General features: G+C 35.9%; 1 protein-coding gene across 1 annotated transcript; it reads right to left on the reverse strand.

Moving 5' to 3' along the window:
- Window positions 1-35: 35 nt before the first annotated feature.
- LOC112043366 (adhesive plaque matrix protein-like) lies at window positions 36-12646 on the reverse strand. The gene is made up of 2 exons (XM_024078746.2): window positions 12448-12646; window positions 36-1408 (listed from the first exon to the last, which is right to left on the reverse strand). The coding sequence occupies exons 1-2, from the start codon at window positions 12484-12486 to the stop codon at window positions 305-307; spliced, it is 1143 nt and encodes a 380-aa protein (XP_023934514.1). The 5' UTR covers window positions 12487-12646; the 3' UTR covers window positions 36-304.
- Window positions 12647-15044: the final 2398 nt, after the last annotated feature.

Consider the following 15044-nt stretch of genomic DNA (forward strand, 5'->3'; position numbering starts at 1 on the left):
TTTTTAAATTAGACTAGTAAATTAAACAATAAACATACAAAATTCATCTTTTATTTTATGCATACAACAATCATTGCCGGTGATGTCGGTTTTACAAAGAAAACTTAAATATAATAATTACATTGCGTACTAGTAAATCCAGTATTAAAGTTAACCTTTGGACATGTTGTTTACCAAAATTTAGAAAGCGGCTTATGTTATTCACCATAGATGTTCACCAAATCTTCACTTTTGTACCAATAGCGTAAGAATAAATTAATTAAAAGTATCACTATACTAATACTTAATATATATTACTGATTAACTACTTATCAACTATACTAAATGCATCATTTAAATTTTGTGGACTGAACGCCATATTGGTATTTTTGTAATTAACATAGGGAGACATTGTTGCTGATAATGCTATGTCGGGATCTATGTACCCTTTTAACGGCATAAAATCATTGTCATCTGAATATTTAGATATCGTAAGCTTGGGTACATATCTTTCCGGTGGTTCGGCATTACGGCCACCAACCAAAACTTCTTCAGCTTCAGATTCTGGGTCATTTAGTTTTGGTGGTCTGTGTGGTTTAATTTTTATTCTCTTATTTACGTTGCGAAGACTAATTTTTTTCTCAAATGGTAACGGCTCTAGATCTGTAAAAACTTCTCTCTGTTTGTATCTATGTGAGTACGCTGGCGTTAGATCGAAGTCTTCATCTTGTGCTACGAATGAGGGATCAGGTTTAACGTACATAGGACGCTTTTTAGAGTAAGCAACGTTGCTATCGATGTTGTGATTCTGATCGCTTTGATAGTTCTGCCATGATTTATAGTTAAAGTTTGTGTTAAAATCGTTGAAATTTACAAATGTGTCCGGGAAATTTGTGGCTTGTGGAAAATCTTCAGGTATATAAAGATCCTTTATAGGTTCGCCGTAGGAATCCGTCGGGGGCTCACCAAAACTTTGGTTCGGAGTTTGATATTCTTCGTTACCTGTAGGTGGTTCCCCAAAGCTAATAGGTTCTGGTGGATAAAATGAATTGAGCGGTACCTTCTTAGGTGGGCCGTAAACAACTTTATGAGTTTTCGTTTTCGGAGGTCCATATTTTGGCTTAGGATACCTTTTGTAACTTGGTGGACCGTACTTTGGTTTAGTTGTTCTTCTGTACTTCTTAGATGGTTTCCATGGTTTGGACGATCTATACTTTGTTGGTGGAGGTCCGTATTTAGGTTTTGGACTGTGGTATCTTTGTTTAGAAATACGTCTGTATATTACTCTAGGCCTCTGTTGGTACATAGGCTCTACTGGAAAGGTGTCGATGTATATTGCCGCCTCGCGCTTAGATATCCGTTTTTCTGTTTTGTTCTCTGAGAGGCCATTTTCATTTTCAGCGTCGACGTACATGGATATTGTTGTTATCTGAAAAATTTAAAATGATAAAACGTTTATTCGTTACCAAAAATATAAAATAAACATATTAATTTTAAAACATATTAAACAATTAGGGTTCGTTACACCATTAATAATTTCAGAACCTCTGGACGGATTTAGATGAAATTTGTCACAACGATAGACTATAGTATAAAAAGTAGCCGTAGTGCTATTCAAAGCTATAGCTAAACCCCCCTTTATCACCTAAACGAGTATTTATTCGTGATAGAAATCAGAGAAGTAGTATCTATACTAATATTATAAACCTGAAGAGTTTGTTTGTTTGTTTGTTTGTTTGTTTGATTGAACGCGCTAATCTCAGGAACTACTGTTCCGATTTGAAAAATTCTTTCAGTGTTAGATAGCCCATTTATCGAGGAAGGCTATAGGATATATATTATCTCCGTATTCTTACGGGAACGGGAACCACGCGAGTGAAACCGCGCGGCGTCAGCTAGTATATAATAAAATTAGAAGGAAAACCATAACAACTGAGTAACTATTGCTATTAGCGATATAGTCGACCAACTTATAACGTACTCGGTGCACGAAAATTGCAAACGAATTCCGTTGTTAATTAATTAGATAAGTTTTCAGTTAAATTACACAGAGTATGTTAAACCTACAAAGCTACAATTGCTATGTATGTTAATTTCGTCTAAAATTTTCGTTGAAAATTAAAAAGGAATGTTTTAGTGTTTCTTCCCTACATTCTAATAAGTGAAGTTGATATTTTTATTGTCTATCCTATGGTGTGGGGTATCGTTATCTGTATTTCTGTTCATTAAATAAGGGTTTAAAGAGCTAATTTAATCTACGGAACCCTACACTGCGCGTGCCCCGACACGCACTTGGCCGGTTTTTGGATTTATAATTTACTTACATTGTAAACAAGTTACGTGTAGGTATACCTACATGTAAATGTTCCCGTTAAATGCACGTTTGAGTTACGAATATCTTGTTTGAAGTTATAAAAACCGTAAAATACATTGCTAAGATATTGCGTGAAGAATGCATTTATCTCGCAAAGAAAATTGTTAAGGAATTCTACTTTCTGTTTTATGATTTACGGATATCCACTTCGCAGAATTTTATAACGATTTTAGAGTCTACGTTATTTGTATTCAAAATAAAATTGGTTATGTAAGCACATGTTGTATGATGCAACTGTGTCGGTGCTGTGGTTAGTTATAGTATGCGCGTTATCATCTGAGTCGTCCGGTCATAAAAGTCAAAAAAGATAGGAATGTGCAGCGCGCCTACCTGCGCACCCTAATTATCGATAAACGGCTACCTGCGCACGTGCTAATGATGAGTCAATAATGATTTGGACGATTCTGATTGGTCGGTTTCTAATGTAATTGCATTGCGTATTTTTTTTGCTATAAATGTGTTTACTGCAATTAAATAAATACATTCATGTGTTACTCGTTGCGCACTATGGATACTTTATTTTCTAACGTTGATCTGAAGAAATTACATGGCGATATTAGCCCTCAAGCTCGAACACTGATTCACAACGTATTCCTGTTTCTCAATGAATTGATTGATTCCTGAATCTACTTGAAGAGCCCTCAGTTATAATTGTCGATAACGCAAGCTATCATTCGATACAGTTGGAAAAGATACCCACAAGAAACACGAGGAAAGCTGAAATTCAAGAATGGTTGACAAAGAAAAAGATTCCATATTCCAGCAACGAAATTATTGAAGAATTAATAAGAAAAGTAAAAGCCAGTAACCCGCAGAAGGTCTACGCTTTAGACCATCTGGCAAATGAACGAGGTCATGAAGTAATAAGGCTCCCTCCATATCACTGTCAATATAACCCAATAGAATTAATTTGGGCACAAGTAAAGGGAGAAGTTGCGAAGAATAATAATACCTTCAAGATAGCAGATGTCGAAAATCACCTCCACCGAGCCATAGAAAATGTCACACGAGAAGACTGGGCCAAATGTGTTAGGCATGCCGAAGAACTTCAAAACAAAGATTTACAAAAAGCTCTAATTAGAGATCACGCGCCGCTTATAATAAATTTGGCAGAAGACGAAGATTCTGATGATGAAGACTCAGATGAAGATTAATTTTATTTAGTTAATAATTATATAATATGAAATATGTATTATATTAAATCAAATATTGTTAATTTTTTTAATTTTGTGAACAAGATACGATAATAAACTTTACTTATCGATAATATGTCTTTCATTGTTACACCCTTCACTATAGTATGCGCATTATCATCTGAGTCGTCCGGTCATAAAAGTCAAAAAAGATAGGAATGTGCAGCGCGCCTACCTGCGCACCCTAATTATCGATAAACGGCTACCTGCGCACGTGCTAATGATGAGTCAATAATGATTTGGACGATTCTGATTGGTCGGTTTCTAATGTAATTGCATTGCGTATTTTTTTTGCTATAAATGTGTTTACTGCAATTAAATAAATACATTCATGTGTTACTCGTTGCGCACTATGGATACTAATATATAATAAATTTGGCAGAAGACGAAGATTCTGATGATGAAGACTCAGATGAAGATTAATTTTATTTAGTTAATAATTATATAATATGAAATATGTATTATATTAAATCAAATATTGTTAATTTTTTTAATTTTGTGAACAAGATACGATAATAAACTTTACTTATCGATAATATGTCTTTCATTGTTACACCCTTCACTAGACGGCTCCATAAGACCCATAAGTGCAAGCGAGATAGATATAGAGAAATGATTTATGGCCCTAAGACTCAGTTGTTAATGCTATTAGTATAGACGGCTCCATAAGACCCATAAGTGCAAGCGAGATAGATATAGAGAAATGATTTATGGCCCTAAGACTCAGTTGTTAACGCGCGTACTATAGGGTTCGGAGGTCCTGTGGCGCTAACATGCGACCAACGAATATCGTGTAGAGAAATAGACAAAAAACAACCAATGGCGGTGCACTCGAAATACCGCTATTTTTACATAGCGTTGGTATGAAAGAGGTGGGACTGGGACAACTCCGTCGTCATTTGTCTCTTTCCCTTCATTGATCGCATGTTAGTACTTCTGGGTTTGAGTCTTGGGCTCGACTGAGATCAAATCCGTAGTGAAGGTATCAAAAACTCAGTCCGTAGTGAAGGTTTTTGGCTGGTGAGAGGCTTTGTGGCTAGTTACCACCCTACCAGCAAAGATGTACCGCCAATGATTTAGCGTTCAGGTACAATGTCGTGTAGAAACCGAAAGGAGTGTGGATTTTCATCCTCCTCCTAACAAGTTAGCCCGCTTCCATCTTAGATTGCATCATCGCTTACCATCAGGTGAAATTGTAGTCAAAGGCTAACTTTTAAAGAATAAAAATATCCCATATATCATGACGCAGTTATGACCCAAAACCATTAGAACAATAGAAATTTAGTTTTCTCTCTTGTGCTAGAAGTAGTGTGCTCCAGAGACCTTAGACCCCGGGGAGTGCTCGTAGAAAGTTAAAAACGGTTTATGCAAATAGACCCACAAAGAAAACTGTGACGCCTTGTCATGTTGGAAATTTAGTTTTTTTATTCGTAATTTTATTGAATTTTACAATGTTTTTGAATACGAATGTTTTTGAATATGTTATAGTTTATAAGCTGTCGTGATTGTTATTCTTAATACTTTATTATAAAACACGGGTAAATTGGCTAATACTTACGTGACACAACGTGTCTAGTTTAATGTGTACGTTTTTTAGGTTTGGAAGTCGGTTATATTTTTAGGATTAACTTTTTTTTATATAATAAAATAAACAATTTAAAAAAGAAAGTAAAAACATTAAATAAAGTAAAGCTACACTTAATCTAAAGAATGTTTTTTTTTTTATTATTTACAAGTTAGCCCTTGACTACAATCTCACCTGATGCTAAGTGATGATGCAGTCTAAAATGGAAGCGGGCTAACTCGTTAGGAGAAGGATGAAAATCCACACCCCTTTCGGTTTCTACACGGCATCGTACCGTAACGCTAAATCGCTTGGCGGTACGTCTTTGCCGGTAGGGTGGTAACTAGCCACGGCCGAAGCCTCCCACCAGCCAGACCTGGACAAATTAAGAAAATCTCAATCTGCCCAGCCGGGGATCGAACCCAGGACCTCCGTCTTGTAAATCCACCACGCATACCACTGCGCCACGGAGGCCGTCACTGTCAATGTCTCATAATTCAGCATTGCCTGTTTTTTGTCTGACTCTATTCCTATCCAAAGGGTAACATATGGTCATCATCCCTCCCTCCATCAATGATGATGATACTACCACTGACTTAAAGTGTTTTTCAGATAGCATGGGTACGGTGACAGTTGCCTATATGACGCCCATAATACGTTTTAATATCGTGAATCGAAGAGCGAATCTCTTTGAAAAACACTTTAAATGAATAATCCGGTAAAAATAACGATCAGTTGATGTGTGAACGCCATTAAGATGCAGTCTGAAATGATGCCACGCTAACTGGAAAGACTACGGCTTATATACCGTACGTTCTTGACTGGTTATCATACCGCAACGCTAAATCGCTTGGCGGTACGTCTCTGCTATTAAAGTGGTTTTTGACGAGCTCTTTGACGCAGTTGGTAGAGCTGTGGTTCTTAACAGATAATTCCTGTGTTGATTTTCAACTCAGGTCAGTTTAGGATTTTATAATTTTTAAATTGGCTCAGGTCTGGTCTGGGAGATAGGCATTATCTCTGAGCCTTCTTATAATGTCTATAGTTAGCGTCATGTCATGTCAAGTTATGGATGCGTAAGTCATCTAACTCGCACTGTTCGGTTTTGGACGAAATTCCTCATTTTTGTTTTTCTAAGCATTAACGTTTGTAGAAAGAGAATTGATTTATAGCTTGTACGGGGTGTCGCGATTATTTGCGAAAGTACCTAGAGCTCAAACCTATTATCTTAGGACCTGCCTCGCTAGACGTTACTCCCTCTGTCCAAAGTACCTATATGATCACGATCTAACGTGTTTATAAAATCTGTTTCTATAGTATCGATGTTTCATTGTTGTTATCGTTTTCGTCGTGTAAAGAGCTCTATATAAGGATGCCGGTTTGTGTAGTTGCATTAAAAACAGTAACAATTTCTAATTCACAAAAAGGTGAAATTACGTTTCATTTGTAAGTATAATATAAGTAAGTAGAATCGATTCTTCTGAGCAAAACATCGATCAAGTAATCGAATATTTTGTGGATAGTCTAAGCTAGGTATATGTTTGTTAGTCTGTGTAAAAATTCCAGTGTGTATTGCGAATCAAATTTATAGTTGTGTATAGTATAAGGACACATAATATATTTATTGATGTTAAGTATTTTCGAGGTGTGAGTTTACCTCGTCTTCCTCAAAACACGACAGACTGTTTTGTTAGTGAATTTGGGTGCGATGCATCTCCATATCTAATTCATCTATGACCTAAAGGAGTGTTTGGATAGGGCAATCGCGGTAGTGCGTGCAGCATTGTGTTGTGGCATTGTTATTGTTGTTTTAAATTGTTAGTGTTTGTGTCTTCAGCTAGCCTAATCACTATTTAGGTCTTTATTATCAACCTATGAAAATAAACATCAAATCAATTAAGAAATGCCATCTAAATATTATATGTTATCCACCAATAGGCACCGGATGACATTTGTTACATTGAATCTCAATTTCGTTTATGTCAACTAGCATCCGTCAAAGATAGTGAATTAGCCAGCTGTGTGCCTAGTGGGAGTTTTCAATATTTTCATACTGTTACTATCGCGATAACGTAAACGCGAATTTATATGGAATTGAAACAGTTGTGCAGTAGTGCCAATAGATGGCGATGTTTCAATTCCTTAGAAATTCGTGTTTACGTTAACGCGATAGTAACAGTATCAAACTGCCACTAGACCTTCTGGGTGCCTAGTGTGAGTTTTCAATATTTTCATACTGTTACTATCGCGTTGACGTAATCGCGAATTTATATGGAATTGAAACAGTTGTGCAGTAGTACCACTAGAAGGCGCTGTTTCAATTCCTTATAAATTCGCGTTTACGTCAACGCGATCGTCACAGTATCAAACTGCCACTAGGCCCTCAGTTCTCTTTTACATTGTCATTGCGTCACTACAATCGAATGACTGTCGATGTTCTCATGGTAATTGACTCGCGCTCGTTATCAAATTTCTCTATAATTGTGGGATAGTTTTATCAACTCGCCTTCGATGGTGTTAGAGAATCCTACTAATTAATGTGAAAGTTTGATTTGTTGCTAAATTGATCAAAAATGGCCAAACGGATTTTACTTTAATTTATAAACACAGTTGATTTAGTATTGATAAATAACACGTTTAAAATGATTATTATTTTAAATGTACGAGGTATTTCTGAAAAATTCATGCCAAGTAAACTGAATGAAAATTAAACTGGATTATTAAAGATTCCAGCTAATTAACCGACTTCCAAAAAGGAGGAGGTTCTACGTTCGGCTGTATGTATGTTTTTTTTTTATTTTTAGGGTTCTTTATCTCTAAAGGAAAAAAGTGAACCCTTATCAGTATCACTATAAATGTAGTCCATCTGTGTCTCAAAAAATCTCGAAATCGTGTGGAGGAATCAAGTTTAAATTAACAGCACAATACGTAGGAACTCAGATCTATACAGCAGCTTTATTAAGCTATACCTTCGCTTTCCTATTGTGAAGAAGGAACCTCAGGCTGCACACCCGATTGTCTGTCAGTCATTCAATCAATAGAGCAGGGGACTTACCATCATTAACAAGACCATCATGATACGATTATCTGTCAAATCTCCATCTTATATAAGGACGAAAGAAATGTTACCTCAGTGTAGTACGAATCGAGTGAATGATGTCCAAAATACGAAACAATCCTGCGATAAGCTTAATTTCCTTCAGGGTACGAAATGTCGACACATTATGGAATCATCATCATATGAGCCGATGGACCCCCACTACAGGACATAGGCTTTTTGTAGGTACTTCCAAACATTACGATCGTGAGCCGCCTGCATCCAGCAAACCCCTGCGATTCGCTTAATGATGTCAGTTCACTTGGTGGGAGGGGTCCACCAACACTTGGATGTACATGTAGTCAATTTGGCATCTTTACAATGACCTTAGCACAGCCCAGGTTTCCACCCAATCTAGGGCTTTCTCATAGTCCACAAACGCTAGTTATACTCTTGAGTCTTCTGTATAACCTACCGCGTGTATGGATGTTGTCTGTGGTACTAAAGCCTTTTTGGAATCCGACTTTTTCGGGAGGCGGAAGTCGTCAAACCTACGAGCAACTCGATTCGTAATAACTCTCGAGAACAATTTGTATACATGACTCAACATCGAGATGGGTCTGTAAATCTTCAGCAAGGTGGAATAACTATGGAATCGCTACGGTTGAAAAAGCTTGTGGTAAGGCCCTAGCTTAGTATTTCATACGCTGACCTCTATCTAACTAGGTAAGTAAAGAAAGTATCTTAGTACAGAATTACACCAAGATCAAACATATCACCTTTCAGTGGTCAGTGTAGGATCTCATGTGTCGATGTCTAATTAATTGACCCACGTGGTTTGTAACACTTTACGTATGTGTTGGCTTGTGATCATAAGTCCTAACTAATAATATAAATGCGAAAGTTTGTTTGGATGTATGGATGTTTTTCTTATTTTTTCACTCATCACGCATATACTAAATGAACACCCTACGCCCGAAACATGAAATGGAGATTACTCTATATCAACTTTATCAACAAACTAGCAGACGCCCCGATGTTTCACCCGAGTAGTTCCCGTTCTTGTGATTACTGGGATAAAAAAACTCACGAATAACGTAGCTTACTAGTGGTTAAAGAATTTTCAAATTCGGTTCAGTAGATCCAGAGATTACCCCCTACAACAACGCAAACTTTACCTCTTTATAATATTAGTATAGATCAACTTTTAACGCGGATAAATAAATGGTTTCGAGGAGTTCGTGGAAACTGAGTTTAGGTAATGAGATTCTTTCTTCTTAGTTATAAAAAAAATACATTAATTATATCGTTATGGGAGATGCTACGCTATCGCCAAACGCCAAAAAAGGGCGTCTGGCCGAAGAGGGTGGTGGTGGGCTGTTAGCCTAACCCCTCTCAGAATAAGAGGGGTTAGGCTAACAGTCCACTATGCTGGGTTGGCAGACTTCACATTTGAAAAGAATTAATAAAATTCTTAGGTTTTCTCACTATGTTTTTTCTCAAACGTTTGAACAACGTGATATTTAATTTCTTAAAATACACATAACTGAAACGTTGGAGGTGACTCTGACCGGATTTGAACTTACGGCCTCCAAATCAAAGTCAGTGGTTTTAACAAGGCTATCGCGGCTCCCTTTAACACGATTTTACATAAAATATTCTAATAAGCAAAAAATATTAACAAAAAAACTCTATCGCTATGCCATTTAATCATAATCAGCCCACAAATGATGTACAATCTAATTTTAATTACGGCCTCCAAATCAAAGTCAGTGGTTTTAACAAGGCTATCGCGGCTCCCTTTAACACGATTTTACATAAAATATTCTAATAAGCAAAAAATATTAACAAAAAAACTCTATCGCTATGCCATTTAATCATAATCAGCCCACAAATCATGTAAAATCTAATTTAATGTAACTGGGTAAGATAAAACAATAAAGAAAGGGCCTGTTTTTCAGGTTATGAAATTAAACGCTCTAAGAATTCTGGGCCAAGCTAGTGGGCATTTCGTATGCTAATAAGAGAAAATGAAGTTTTGATGAAAATTTAATTTAATATTATATGTAAAAAAAAATCAGGCCATATTTCACAGTTCGCATCACATACTAACAACTATGAAAGTTTTAATGACAATAATACCTAATATAATTTAAACGTTGAAATTATAATAAATTATTATTTTCTGTGCAATTTTGCACATTTCCTTCGCACTGGCCATATCTGGTGGTAGAAACTGCCTACTTTGTTCTGTGATTTAGCGATGAGCTCTCGGATTCTCGTAGGTACTGGGTATGACATATTAGTACGAGGTCTAGCAAACGAAATATATACCCTCATCTGTTATTTAAATAAAATAAACGATGGAAAATATTCACATTGACGGCCTCCGTGGCGCAGTGGTGTGCGCGGTGGATTTACAAGACGGAGGTCCTGAGTACGATCCCCGGCTGGGCTGATTGAGGGTTTCTTAATTAATCCAGGTCTGGCTGGTGGGAGGCTTTGGCCGCGGCTAGTTTACGTAGACTCCCCACCAGGTGGACTGACGACATCAAGCGAGTCGCAGGGATTCGCTGCATGCAGGCGGCTCAGTATTGTGATGTTTGGAAGTCCCTACAAAAAACCTGTGTCCTACAGTGATATGATGATGATACATCTCTTATAATTTTATATTGAAAATCTGAAAATAAGCGTTTAACGAATTTCAGTCATCAAATCTCATTGAAATAAGAATAAAAGTTTTTAAGATAATCCAGTTTAATTTATTTCCTCTTTAGGACCTCCTTTTTTGAATACGTTTTTCATAAGTCATTTTCAAGAAAAACAAGAACATACTTTAACTTTTCTTAACACAAGACGTAGAAAGTTTATTAGTTCCTTGCAAGTTCGCGGTGCGGAAGTTCATTGTACTCTATGATGACATTATTTTATAGTACAAGAGCGAGTGACCGATTCCTATAGGTGTGATTTAAACTGACGAATTAAGATATTGATTATAGAACTGACTAATTTGGATGTTTAGACAAGTTAATATTATAAAAACAAGTCAATGAATAAGGAATCTTAGGGTATTTGACAATAATATGTATTCACAAAAAAACTGTTAGAGCATGTTCAGTTTATTCAGTACGTATCATGCATATTCAGTGATAAATGCTATGTTTATCCAATTATTTATTTATAAATTATACATGCTTAAACATTAATGTTTCTTACTTTAGTTTTAGAATATCGATGTAAGCCTGGATCTATGATTTATGGGTATTTTGTGAGATAAGTACAAAATACATGTTTAAATTTTAGTTTTTTCAAAAAAAAATACGGATTTGTAGCGCAATGAAATTCAGTTTTTCACAAATCTCACTGGACTCGTGGATTTTTCCGAAATAAGAAGTAGCCTATGTGTTAATCCAGGATATAATCTATCTTCGTTTTAAATTTCAGCCAAATCAGCTTAGTAATCGGTTCAGCAAATTGCGGCGTTAAAGAGTAACAAATATCCAAACAAACATTCAAACAAACTTTCACGTTTATAATATTAGTAGGATAAAGGATAATATTAAATTATGCATATCTATTAAATTAATAACATTAGCGTTTTTGTCAATAATTGATGTCAAATATTTTACGTAATAACAAAAATCAAAATCAAAATCAAAAATCATTTATTTCAAGTAGGCTCAGTTTACAAGCACTTTTGACACGTCAGTTGACTATTTGTAAAGATTCTACCACCGGTACTACCACCGGTACCACGGAACACAATAATATTTATTCAATAAAACTCGGTAGAATGTTATTGAAAATTAAATTTACCTATGCAGTGACAGTGTCCACAAAATATCCTCTTGGGAATTATCTGTCTCATAAATGTTAACACTCTCTCGGTCTATAACTCTATTTCCTTAATACTTTTAAAGGTTTCGGAAGTAAATCTTTATTACATGTCATTCGTCGAATATTATTGTTATATTATTAGAATTTATTGTTATATTCTATCTCTGAATTTTATATTGATTTAGGTTATCCGATAAAAGCGTTTATCTAATAACCGATTTCTTTCTGTACTTTTAGATCATCCAGTAATCTATTTATAGAAATGATAAAGAATAAAGATCAGAGAAGAAAACAATGAGAAATAAGTTTATAAATCGATGAATTTTCTCTTCAAATTGGAAATCCTGATTCAATATCAATACAATGTCCAATCTTCTTTTATTAGTTTTCTTTAAAATTTGGAATAATTCGGACAATTTTGACAAAATTAATATTATTAAAATAGTTACAAATATCGACTTACCATCAGTAGAACATAGCAGAAAACGTCCGTAAGTTGCATTTTTAAAAATGTTTCACCACTGCAGTTAGAAAGACTCACTTAGTCACAAATGATATAAAAGCATAATTATTAATTATTATAATATAATAATGTATGTTTTATTGTCTGTGTGTTGAACGTAGTGCCGAGTCGAAAGTTCGCTGCACAGTGGTGCGTGTGGCGGATAGTTTGTGTGTGCCCGACTGTGACAGGACAGCGTTGAGATGATATTACCACCAGTTAAGTTTTACTTGAGAGTCGTGATAGCCCAGAGGATATGACCTCTGCCTTCGATGTAAAGGGCGTAGGTTTGAACCCGGTCAGGGACATGCATCTCCAACTTTTCAGTTGTGTGCATTTTAAGAAATTAAATATCACGTGTCCCAAACGGTGAAGAAGAAGAAGAAATTGTTGTGGTTCTCAACAGGGAGGTCCTGTATTCGATTCCCAGCTCGGACAGTTTAGGATTTTGGATTGGCTCCGGTCTAGTCTGGTGGTAGGTTTCGGCTGTGGTAACTAACCGGCAAAGACTGACCACCAAGCGATTTAGTTAGCGTTCTTTTACGAATTACGATGCGGCGTAGAAATATGGGTAGAATGATCTAGCCCGTTTCCATCTTAGGATGCATCATCACTAAACATCAAGTGGAGATAGGCCGAGCCAAAATACCGAGTGTTTCTGTCTTTTAAAAAAATTCGGGATACAAGTTTAAACGTTACTCAGTACCCTCTTTTAGGTTTCAGTTAAAGTCCCATCAAAATTTATTAAGCGGTTTCAGGAATTAGTCTGGACCGACGGACAATAAAACACTTTTGTATTTTATTATCCTGTAATTTTAGCACTAGAATTTAAAAAAACACAGATATTTTGAAATCACAATCAGTTACTTCATTTTAGATATTTTATTTATAACAATGAGTATATAATTACTCCCCTAAGAAGTGTTCTAAATATATTATTACATTGTTTTCTAATAATATATTTAGAACACTTGTTGGAGGTTGTAACATCTCCATCATCATATTTCACGGCACGCGGCTGCTCTCACATCAACTAATAGCTTATACATTCATACAAACAATAACGTACATTCGTCCGAGATTTTGTTAAAACTCTAGACGCGTATAAAGATCATTTTCAAATCAGGTAATTACCAGGCGTTTGATAACGTATCATCATCATTATCTGCCGATGGAAGTCCAATGCATAGGCCTCAACTTCCAAACACTGAGGGGCTAATGAACTGTTACTTATATCTTATAAACTGACACTTTTTCAGTTTACCTATCACTCAAACAAGACGTTCATATAACTGCCACATTAGTTCAATGGTTAGCTTAAATCATGACGCCCTAAGCCAGACTATAAATATTTAGCTTCTCTTCTTCGAATAATCGTCACTATCAGTCGATGTAAATCCATTGTTGCACTTTTTTCAAGACTTCCAAACACCATGATCATGTCTTGTCTTGTCTTGGTCTCTTATACGTCACAGGTCCACCCAGTGGACCAAAAAATACTACGCTTTGCCACCTCAGCTTTGTGACTCGTTAAGCGAGCCGAGGTATGTCGGTATCTTTTATTCTTATGTCTTTAAGGACTCTATGGATCGCTCAGTCTCAATGTGTCCAGTCCGAGATATGTCACGTCTATTTATCGAAAGTCTTGGTACTCATACTTTATCAAACGCAAACACTAGTCACAGAAATCCTACCGATAGTGACATTAGTGTCGCCTGCTCCATTCACATCGTGAGAGTGTTACGACACTTCTAATTGAATGGGTATTAACTATGGCGTCATTTCTTCATACAATGGCACTCTTTTTACCGGATAGGTTTCAGGTTATCGCCCGGTTATACTGGGCTTCGGGGGATAATAGTATGGAATTTGTCGCTTGCAAAATTGTTCGAATTAGGAAAAACGTGTGAAAAATACTCATAACATTTTGTTAAGATAAACCGTTGTTGCGTCTAGCTATCGGAGATAACCTTCTAGAAACCGAAATCAAAGGCCTAAGACTTATTTATAACCTTTTTTTTATTTTTTGAAGCTGGCAAGTGGTTTACTACAAATAAATGGCAAAATTTCACAGGCATTAGGTATCAATGAAATATCAAAAACAATAACATCGACTGAAAAATAAATAAACCATTCATCTCTTCCAGGTACGATAACTTCAGTCCAGCCACTCCTGGTTTATGCTAATATTTCTGGCATATAAGGTTCAGATTCCATCGATCATCCACCAATAAACATCTGATGGGCCTTTAGCCATAGCTATTCCGTAACTATAATAAAGAAAAAAAAATAAAACAAGCTCCTTTTCGGTAAAGCAATTAAGCGTAATCTTGTGTAATCTGACAGATAGTAAATAGTAAAATTTAATATACCCAACTCTTACTTTTTAGACAGTAAAAGTGACGAACACGTTTTTGATTCGCGCACGATAATTAATTTCACGTTGTAATTACCATTTTAAACGGATTTTTATATTTTACAGCATAACGGTAGAGACAGACAAAACGCGTAGCCGCAGCGGTATTTTTTTCTTAACTGTAAACTACCGCGGAACAACT

The sequence above is a fragment of the Bicyclus anynana genome, chromosome 22, assembly GCF_947172395.1.
Source record: "Bicyclus anynana chromosome 22, ilBicAnyn1.1, whole genome shotgun sequence".
Taxonomy (NCBI): Eukaryota; Metazoa; Arthropoda; class Insecta; order Lepidoptera; family Nymphalidae; genus Bicyclus; species Bicyclus anynana.

Coding starts and splice junctions, on each gene's coding strand:
- LOC112043366 (XM_024078746.2), bottom strand. CDS start 12,486: ATGCAACTTACGGACGTTTTCTGCTATGTTCTACTGATG. Junction 1,409..12,447: donor TCTGCTATGTTCTACTGATG/GTAAGTCGATAT, acceptor TAAATTTTTCAG/ATAACAACAATATCCATGTA.